General features: G+C 34.2%; 1 protein-coding gene across 1 annotated transcript; it reads left to right on the forward strand.

Moving 5' to 3' along the window:
• Positions 1–1,306: 1,306 nt before the first annotated feature.
• Positions 1,307–10,491, forward strand: rilp (Rab interacting lysosomal protein). Its single transcript, XM_039662459.2, has 8 exons — positions 1,307–2,034; positions 3,775–3,898; positions 4,553–4,674; positions 5,299–5,493; positions 6,783–6,943; positions 7,040–7,162; positions 7,240–7,329; positions 8,379–10,491. The coding sequence occupies exons 1-8, from the start codon at positions 1,681–1,683 to the stop codon at positions 8,521–8,523; spliced, it is 1,314 nt and encodes a 437-aa protein (XP_039518393.2). The 5' UTR covers positions 1,307–1,680; the 3' UTR covers positions 8,524–10,491.
• The last annotated feature ends 201 nt before the right edge of the window (positions 10,492–10,692 follow it).

Consider the following 10,692-nt stretch of genomic DNA (forward strand, 5'->3'; position numbering starts at 1 on the left):
ACAGTATAGAATTGACACCTTGTACCACTTTAACCATCACTAGTTTGTTTCACTTTCACTAATTACAAGCTAGTATTAGTCACCAGAATAATTAAAGCAACCATTTCATTTTTTCTGGTAACACTGCACATTTTTCTATGGGGGTCTCTGGTTCAAATATAATTTATTTCTGACTAGAAGTAATTCAAGGAAGACTACTAGTTTAGACTTGGTTACTTATACCTTTTCCAGTACTTAGTATCCACTCCAGGTTAAATAGAAACGCAAGAGACAGTAGTCATTTGACTGGATGTCTAATTTTTCCAAGAATTTTTTTTAAAAATATCTTGCAAGTGAGATTTTTATTTAACTAGTAGTGAATGGTTCTGATTATTAGTCTAATTATTCATTGCATTATGCAATTTATAAAAAAGACATTCAGAACTAGTCTTGCAGTTTATAAACATTAACCTTCAAATGGTCTTTGTTTCCTGTTTACATTTCTGGGCTTCAGGTTCTATGTGACGCTAACAATTGATTGCATGTACAAAAAATATACATTTTTCATCATACAAATAATATATCATTTTTTTTGTTTGTTTGTTTACTTCTCATCTATTCATTAATGCTGTGTTTTTGGAGATATAAAGTACTTTTGTATCCATATACCACACACAATTCCTCAACTACACCATTAGCTTGCATATGAAATATTATTTCTTTATGATACATTGCATTTATGCTCTAGTACAAGGCCTTCATTTCTGTGTAAAATTTTTCAGATTTATGCTTGAAAATTTTTTTATTTTTTATTTTTTTGACACATGAAAAAAATAATATTTAGTTGTTTTTTTCACATTTCCCATTCATTTCAATGTGGGGTCATATTGAGCCCGAAGACCAGAAGTGTAAACTTTTTTTTTTTTTTTTTTTTTACATACCTTCACAACAACCAAATCAAGCCCAGTTTTTTGTTAATGTATGAAAAGTCACAAAATCTTATTCCACTGAGATGAAGGGATCCTTTGTTTTATTAAGTAAAAGTCGATTGACCCCATGACCCGAGTGAGGGCTACACAATACTGAGATAAAGAAATTATACCAACTGGAATAGATGCTGTCTCATATATTCTATTGCAAAAATAAATAACAGTGTTACAGTAATAGATCACTATCAGACGTATCTAGGTTACATGTTTAAAAAAACCTAACTAACCCTACATTAAAAATAAACTAGTAACAGCTAGTTTTAAGGAATAAATGTTAATACTGCTTGCCATATGTGGTGCGTTAAAGCTCTCGGGTTGCATTGGTCAGAGGAGGAGGGAACAACCATGGCAAACAAGAACTGTGGGCAGTCATAGATGTGCCTCCGTTCAACCACCTTTTATTTATAAAAGAACACAATGCAAACATATGCACGGCCAACATTCATCATGCTAGTGCCGTAGGCGTTGCTCTTCAAGTTATGACATGCAAGTCTTGCATAGACAAGTTGATTTTATAACTCAGCCGTGCTTATTAGAGCGCATTAACAAAGGATGTAGTCACGAAACAAACTGGATCGAAAATGCATGTATTTTTTAAAAGTGAAACAAAACAAGATCTGCGTTCTAGCTGAATCACAACTGGACGCATCTTAAGATCGGACTGACAGTTTCGATTGTCGCTGTTTGAGTTCAAGTTCATCTGAAGTGCGTTATGGAGACTTGCGTGATAGCCTTCGAGGAAAACCAAAACGATATCGTCAAGATACATTCGTGTTTTGCGAGGACGTTTTCGTCTATGACAGTGGACGATGTGTATGAAATCGCTAAAGTGGTGGGGTCAGAACTGGAGAAGCTCATCGACAGCTATGGGAAGTCGAGCGTGGAAGGTCTGGTGTCTCACATAGTGAAAGTGTTGGAGCTCTTGGAGAGTTTCGCAGCGAGAAATCAATCTAATAAATGTAAGGAAGAGGACCTATTGAAGGCCTTTGAAACGTTACAGTTACAGCAGCAAAAGAAGCGAAATGTGAAGGAATGCGATGAGAGCAGCAACAGCTTAGACAGTCGGGTAAGAACACGACAACATGGTCGACATGTCAACACTGTTACTGTAGCACTACTAGTTATTCAAATGTCTATGCGGTTGCCTTATGGATAACTGTGTTTTAATGTAATGGAATTGGTGTTTCACTTGCGTATATCGCCTTTAATCAAGCTGTACTTTTGATTCGCGTATCGTGAGTCGTGACACATTGATCGATTTATTTTTAGGAAATGCCAATAGGGGGCACTTCCTGTCTCTTCCCCTCAATAAATGTCATTTTGAGAACATAATGTAACTTCCATTAGTAGTAGTGGGGATTTTGATCTTGATTTCGTCTAAGTGGCTGTGATATGTTCCTTAAAATGATTTCAATGATGCTGATTAAATACTTACGCTAGCTTGCAATCAGTTATTAAATCTTATTGAGATCTTACAAAAAATGTTTCTATCCTTATATCATTGTCGTTCTTAGAGAGAAATTTAACTTCTCTTACCTCTTTATGTGTGCAAAGTTTAAGACTGAAAGCGTTATATCTTATTTAAAGGGGTACTCCACCCAAAAATGAAAATACTGTCATAATTTACCATGTAATTTACTCACCCTCAAATTGGTGCACACCTGTATGAGTTTCTTTCTTCTACTAAACACAAAGGAAGATATTTTGAAGAACGATTGGAACCAAGCAGTTGTTTGGCACCATTGACTTCCATATGACTATGCAGTCAATATGACTATGGAAGTCAGTCAATTGTGCCAATTTCCAATCGTTCTTCAAAATATCTCCCTGTGTGTTCAGCAGAAGAAACAAACTCATACAGGTTTGTAACAACTTGAGGGTGAGTAAATGATGAAAAAAAAATACTTTTGCTGATAATTTACTCACCTCCATGTCATTCAAGATGTCCATGTCATACTTTCTTCAGTCGAAAAGAAATTAAGGTTTTTGATGAAAACATTACAGGATTTGTCTGTGAAAAGCAAGTTCTGCCTTGCACGTATTGCACATGACAGCATTGTTGGTTTTAAGTTTTGCGAAACTTTCAAAAACCTTGCTAGTTCGGATTCGTTTGCACTCCGTCATAATTCGCGCTGTTTTTTTCTTTTACCGCAACAATTGCATTTGTAAGGGCTGCATTACACTCTAGCGCCACTGCGCCGTAGCGGTCAAAGTGCGATATTGCACGCCCTTACATTAGTCACGTGAGATCAAACGAGTTGAAACGACTACTCGACAACAAAGATATTTGTTGACAATTTTTAATTGTCGACAATGTCGACTAATCGTTTCAGCCCTAGCTGCATCTGAAATCATACTTCCCTACTTTGTAGTAGGCAAAAAAAACTAATTCACACAAATTCACACAGTGTACTCACCCGGTCTACTTCCTGCGAGATTCTGAAGTTTGCATTTGATGGATACTTTACTATCCCATGACACCACGGGAGAATATTTTCTGAACAGTGAAGCGAAGTAACTGGTGCTGGTAGGTCACATTATAATGAAAGCATGGCAAATGTAGTATGTTAATAGCCTACTACACAAATATAAAAGATATTTTTTTTTAGGTCATGAAGTACTTATTCAAAATAAGTACCTTCTCAAGAGTAGCCTATATACGATTTCAGACTCAGCCACTGTGTTCTCAGAGTGATCTGTTAAATTGTTAGGCTTATGAAACCAATCTCAGGGTGACACCTGGTAGTCTCACTTCATGTGTTTGTGGTTTGAAAGGATTTTTGTATTGATTCATTTTTTTCGTCAGGACTGGCATCAGAAAGAGAAGAAACTGAAGGAGAACGTAGAAGTGTTAGAGTCGCATGTGCGTCAGCTCAAAGAAGAGAACCAGGAGCTTTTGACCCGCTTACAATGCACACACTCCAAAGAAGGTAAAATGACCTGGGACGCACATAGGCCTAACTATATTTAAATGAAGGCATGAGTTTGTTCATTTATACCAAAATGAGTGGAATATCAGTATAATTGCCTTTTCCAGTGTAATAGTAAATGAAGTACACTTTCTGGAATGGAAACGGTCATGAAATGTTTTTAGTTCAGATGGTCTTATTTTTTTTACATTTAAACATCTACATGGATAAATCCTTCACAGTCAGATCTATGACATGCATTTAGAAAATTTGGTGAAATATGTTCAATAAAATACAAAAAAAAAAAAACTAATTTGTCAATACATCATCATATTTCAAAATATTTAATTGATAATTTTTCAAGGAAAGTATTATCCAGAGTCTTAAATGTCTTTAAATTATTACAGGATCTTTGTATTTCCTTGTAGCACCAATTTAACTTTAAGTTTTATTGTTGTGTACAGTATAAACCAAAGTCCAAAATTTAATTGCTTGCCATGAGACAAGCCTTCAAAAGGAGGTGTGTTTTCTATCCTGATATCAGGGAGGAATACAACCTCTCCGAGCAATCGAGCTCTCGTATTCTCTGTGAAACGTCTTCATTTATTTTTTAGAATTTTTTTTATTTACATAATTATCTGCATGCAGTATTTTAAAATCCGATCTTTTCTCTAGACCGCACACAGCGTCAGGAACGAGAGGTGATGCTCAAGCTGAAGGAAGTGGTGGATAAGCAGCGGGATGAGTTGAGAGCGAAAGTTCAGGAGATATCCAGCTTGTCCAAGGAGGTGGAAGCGGTATGTCTCATACAACTGCACTGATATAACCTTATAATTGCTCAAATCAATTATCGGGGCACCATGTTTTAAACCATGAACCTTTGGGTTACAAGGGGCTAGTATTATACTCCAACATGTTGCTTTCTTGCACTTAAAATGAAAGCAAACCCCCCCTTTTTCTTTCCAAAAATCCTTTTGATATTTCTTTTCACTGTCCCTCTACTAATGAATTCTGGTAAACAGGGTTTTCACCCACTGTAAAACAGACTTGTCTTTTCATTAGAACTAGTTTTTCCAACATCAAGGTTTCTTTTGTTGAATTTTAAACACAGTGTCAACATTGTGTCACTCGCAGAGCACCTTTGACAAAGTAAAAAAGTGTATTTAATTGTTAAAAATAGTTATTCATGAATGGCATCAGAAGTGTTTACCTGCGGTTTGCAGCTGAGTTCAATAGTTTCCCTTTTTATGTTTGCCTTGTTTTTGTTATAAAACCGATCAGACCAGTTCCACATTTTTAGACAATTGCGTAGAAAATCAACTGCAAATTCATAGTTTTAGAGAAAATGAATTTAAATACTTTTTTTTTTTTTACAAATGCGCTTGACTGATCAGAAGAGCGTGTGTGTGTTTGTTTTTCAGCTCCAGGAGCAGCAGGAGCGGCTAATGAAGATAAACGCAGAGCTCAGACACAAGCAGAACATCATCCAGACTCAGCTGAAGAGCGCGGTGGAGAGGAAGGCGGACATGGATGCCGACCTGTGCGAGAAACAGAAAGAGATAGAGCGCCTGAAATCACAACTAGAAAGAGCCAGCGTGAATACTGCAGCTGAAACAGTTAGTCAAGATAATATTACCTAGATTCTTACAAACAAATTAGCTGTCCTGTATTGGGTTTAATTTGTGGGATTGTGGGTATTCATCATTTTTGTATTTCCTAAAAGCATAATTAGACAGAAGCTTCTATGTTTCTCTTGGGGGGTTTAGGTATTGGTATGTACTACTGCAGATGCAGGGCCTAAATTCCACATTGGTTGGTTGGATTTGGCATATATAGGTCATGTTTGCCCTCGCAGGAGTGTAACGGGCATGTTTGTGCACAACTCCCCCTTCAGCTTACAAACATTTCAGGATGCTTGATTAAATTGTGACTTTAAAACTATGTCAGAATCTTTTTCACTTTAGTATTATCTTAATCAACAGAGATCATTTAAATTCAGAAATAAATAAAAGCTTTTAGTAATTAACAAAAACGGCAAAGGAAAAAGTTGATACACTGATCTAGATCTGTATCATTATTTAGAAAAGAACTGTTTAATTATTTTATATGAATATTTACATTACATTCTTTTTGTGTTTCATTTATTTTATTCATTTTAAAATTAATTTGGTTAATTTATCTTAACAGACTAACAGATGATTTAAATTCAGAAATCAAATAAACTTTTAGTAATGAAGAAAAACGGAAAAATATAAATTATTTTATATAACGATAAATATTATATATATCATTTTTTATTTTTATATAATATAAATAAGTAAACATTATTTAGAAAATAACTATTCTATGTAGTATTTTACTTTTAAATATTAAAAATGTTATAATGCATATGTATTATAAAATGTATGTTATATTAATATTTACATTTAAACTGTTAGTTTCAAAATTGATCTTAATATAAATTTAGTTCTAATTTAAATTGAGTTAATTTATCTTAATATAAGTTTTTAGTAATTAGCAAAAAAAATTATATTGATTATAAAATGAAAAAATATAAATAGAAATAATTTAGAAAGGAACTGGTTGTATTTATTATTTTACATTTAAATATTATTAAATTACCTTTATATTAATATTTATATTCAACCGTTATTTATTTATTATTTTCAAATTTAATTTAAATTTAATTCTGAGTGTTTATGAAATTTTTTGCACCACTGTGTACCATACTTTTTATTTTTAGTTTAATGATTATGGTTTATGATTTAATGTGTCCCACAAACACTTTAAAAGTGTTATCAAAATGTCTTTTTAAAATGGAATCAGCTGCACATTATCAACTGTGCTCAAGACATTTATGATATTTGACTCACATACTCCTATAATTCACCTTTGCCTCCTTTAGAGCAGTTCAGCCATTGACCTCACAGATAAGATGATCATTGACTTGAAAGATCCAAATCGGCCTTGTTTTACCAAGATGGAAGTACGGGAAATGCTTTTTGAGAGGAACGAGTTGAAGGCCAATCTCTTTCTGGTGAAAGAAGAGCTTGCATATTACCAAAGGTGAGACAAATGCATTTGTGATGCATTCCAACCTTTATATCAGCACAATACACATCCTTTCTCAATAAATACACTCATCTCTCTGTCTTTCCTCAGGGAAATCCTGAATGACGAGAGATGCCCAGGGTTTTTACTCGATGCCGTGCGCTCTGCCATAAAGAAGCAGAGGACCGTCATAAAGTCTAAAATGCTCGGCATACCTGTTAGCGAATGTAGCACGTGAGTACATGCCACAAACATACTGGTAGTATACAGTGATTTAATGTTATGTTTAACTATGTTTCACTCTCGTATAGAGATGAGACAGATGGTCCTTTGTTTGAGAGGAGTGGAAATGAAGACATCGACACTGACAGCAAACCCCAGGACTCACGCATCAGAAACATGTGAGTGCTGCAGTCATGCTAAAACAAGACAGACGTACATTATAGCAATAACTGATTTCAGTCTTACAATCTACTTAAATACTTCTAACCTACTTCACTTAAAAATGGCTTACAGTAGAATTAGGTTATTATAGGATAAGCCACTGTTCTTGGGTGCAATAAATACACTATGAGTGTGAAAGGTTTAGTTTGTTTTTGTAGTTTAAGATGTAGAGGTTATGTAGTATACCAGTTTTTATGCAGTATTTTTTGTAATGTTCTTGGTTGCTGCTAGTTGTGCAAACATTACATACCTTTAAGAAGTCAATTTAATTGATTTAATCCTTATTACTTTAAGTTGTGGATAAATTTAATGCAGTATGAATGAATCTGTATTAAATAATAATTTGGGTCAAATTTAATGTTACCAAGGTTAATTTAGATGTTACCACTTTTTTTTACATTTACATTGTTTACGTTTCTTACCACATTTTAGGTTATGTGACAGTTTTTTCATTTAATTTTTTGGTTTACAGTTTTTAGGTTAGATGACACACATTTGTTTTTACATTAAGTTTTTTGGTTTACAGTTTTTAGATTAGATGACAGACATTTTTACATTGTAGCCTTTTAAGGGCATGTTGGGCTTGTTAAACATTCCCTTAAATGCATGTTGGTTAAAAGCATGCGATTTCAAGTATTGTGCAACTGACAATATACTCATTGAGAAGCTCATGTATTACACATTTTTAAATAAGACTCCTAGTCTTTTTAGAGATTCTGCTCGCCTCTCTGTGTATTGTATGCAGTAATTTGTGTGATACACGCACACAATTTGCTCCATAATATACGGTATATTGTGGCTCTTAGCAGCATTAATTCTATGTACTTGGGAAAACTCTAAGCTGATCTTAGAGATCTCTTAGTCACATTTCTCTCTTCAGCTTAGTAACCTTAGGAACTGTGCGTGCCAGCTACTGAAACTGAACTAAAAATAGTACTGAAATCTCCCTTTGTCATTCTTCTATCTGTGACTTAAAGCTCTTATCTCCTCTGATTCAAACCTTTAGATTTGGTTTCCTGACACGGTCTAGTCTTACTAAGAGCTCCAGTTCCCAGCCCTCTGACCTTCCGACATCCAGCTCCACATGGGAAATCATCGATCCAGATGAGCAGGGAGACGAGGGAGAGACACAAACCCTCAGCTCCTCTTGAGAACCACCCCATCTGTCACTCATCCTTTTTCAAAATATGTTCTTGATCTCATTTAGGTTTCAAACGAAGGAACGGACTGAAGATTGTATTGAGAGAACTATTTCTCTATCTATATGGTTATACAGACATGGTATTTTTATGGTTTTTGCCGTCATTTTTACTCATAGTATAAAGTCAGCACTTGACTTTGACTTTTTTAAATTGGCTCATAGCTAGTTTTGAGCTTGATGGTCACTCAAGAGAAGACCTGAAGATGAGTTTAGACTGTCAGTCCCATATTTTGTTGTTAGTTGTTTACACTTCTGTTCGAAGGTTTGGGGTCGGTAAAATTTCAAGAGCACCAAGGCTGCATTTATTTGATCAAAAATAACAAACAGTAAAGTGAAAAATTATTACAACTCTTTTCCATTTTTGTATATTTTAAAATATAATGTATTCCTTTGATGGCAAAGCATAATTTTTCCAGTCTTCAGTGTCATATGATCCTTCAGAAATCATTCTAATAAATTGATTTAGTGCTCAAGAAGCATTACTTGTTAATATCAATGTTCTTTAAAAAACAAATCTTACTGACCCTAAACTTTTCAATGACAGTGTATAGTTATAGGTGAAGTGTATTATTTGTTTCACTTTCTCCTATTACAGTTTAATATGCTAATACAACTGTAAGTAAGACATTTGCTGAATGTAAACAATGCTATTGTGGCACTTCTAAAATATTGCTATTTCAAGGCCCAATTGGGATGTGGCTCAACCAATGGGATGTGTTTGGGGCGAGGCTACATGTAATAAGCTGTTTAGCGGGAAGCGGGATTGACTTGGAAGGGCTATAGCAGGCTTTGGAAACAATCATTATTCCTTCAATTTAATTTGGTGGTGCACAAATGACTGCAGAATGGTGCACTTAAAAAAAGGGGGGGTAGTCTGCAGTGTTTTGATAATCATAATACACCTGGCATTATATTTTCAATGTCTGGATGGAAGCTAGAGAGAATTATAGCAGCTATTTTTATAGAGAGTATATTTAATATGGATTTTAACCAAAGATACTGACATTGTATTACAATCACTATCAGAGATAATCACACTGACCCTTTTATGTCAATAGGGGGCATTATAGTATTCTGTATTCAATCATGATCAAGTATTTTATTTGTTGGTAAAACATTAGCTGTCCCTAAAAAGTATCATTTTTTTTTAAGGATACAGTATCTATAAGGATTTTCAGCATGGTTTTAAATAGAAATATTTTAATGTTTGCTTCTAACAATTTTTTTTAAGTCATGCAATGCCAGTTCTGTGGAGATGTCCACGATTGTTAACCTTGTGTTAAAAAAGCGATGCTTAAATGTTTATTGTCTGATCTGTTAAAGGGAGAGTTCACTAAAAAATTTCAATTTCGTCATAATTTCCTCAGCCTCATCTCATTCCAAACTTGTTTGACTCTTCTGCAGAACACAAAAGAATTACATAAATATTAAGACATGTGTTAAGAATTTTGAAGAATACAAAACGAAAAAACACTGGATATCTCTCAAAACATCTTATTTTTTGTTCCACAGAAGTCAGTCAGTCATAAAAGTTTGAAACAATGTGCATGGGGTGAGTAAAAGATGACAAAATGTTCATTTTTTGCTGAACTATATCTTTAAAAAGTTGGTACCTCTTCAGCCATTCATTTGAAATAAACAAAAATGTGGATGTGATTCAAATATACTTTGTATGCGTCCTGGTGTTCCCTGATTGAGAGGAAGTCTGTGTTTCCTCAAGAGGAAATTAGAGTTAATGGGTGCGAATATGTTTTAAAGGCCTGAATTCTGTATTCCTTAGCTGTCTGTGACTCATCTGTTTATTTTTTGGACCTTTGGAAATAACAGTGAATGAGTCCTATACTGACTTTTTACTATTTTATTTTTGCAAACATGTTTGTTAAAGTGCTATAAAGCTAAATAAAAGCTTTAGGGGTTATTGTGATGTTTGTGTGTGTGATTTTTGACCATAAGAGATCATTGTATTCTGAACAAAAGTCCATTTATAGTCAGTAAAATGTTCTAATATTTGTATTTTATTTGTATTTTATTTTTTCCATATGAAAGTAATTGGTAAGGATGAGAAAATGTTGGCAGGCAGACTGACCATTAAAAATATCTAACTCCTCCCCGAAATTCT

Source organism: Pimephales promelas, chromosome 16, assembly GCF_988280905.1.
Source record: "Pimephales promelas chromosome 16, fPimPro1.hap1.1, whole genome shotgun sequence".
Lineage (NCBI taxonomy): Eukaryota > Metazoa > Chordata > Actinopteri > Cypriniformes > Leuciscidae > Pimephales > Pimephales promelas.

Coding starts and splice junctions, on each gene's coding strand:
- rilp (XM_039662459.2), top strand. CDS start 1,681: ATGGAGACTTGCGTGATAGCCTTCGAGGAAAACCAAAACGATATCGTC. Junction 6,944..7,039: donor GAGCTTGCATATTACCAAAG/GTGAGACAAATG, acceptor GTCTTTCCTCAG/GGAAATCCTGAATGACGAGA. Junction 7,330..8,378: donor GACTCACGCATCAGAAACAT/GTGAGTGCTGCA, acceptor TCAAACCTTTAG/ATTTGGTTTCCTGACACGGT.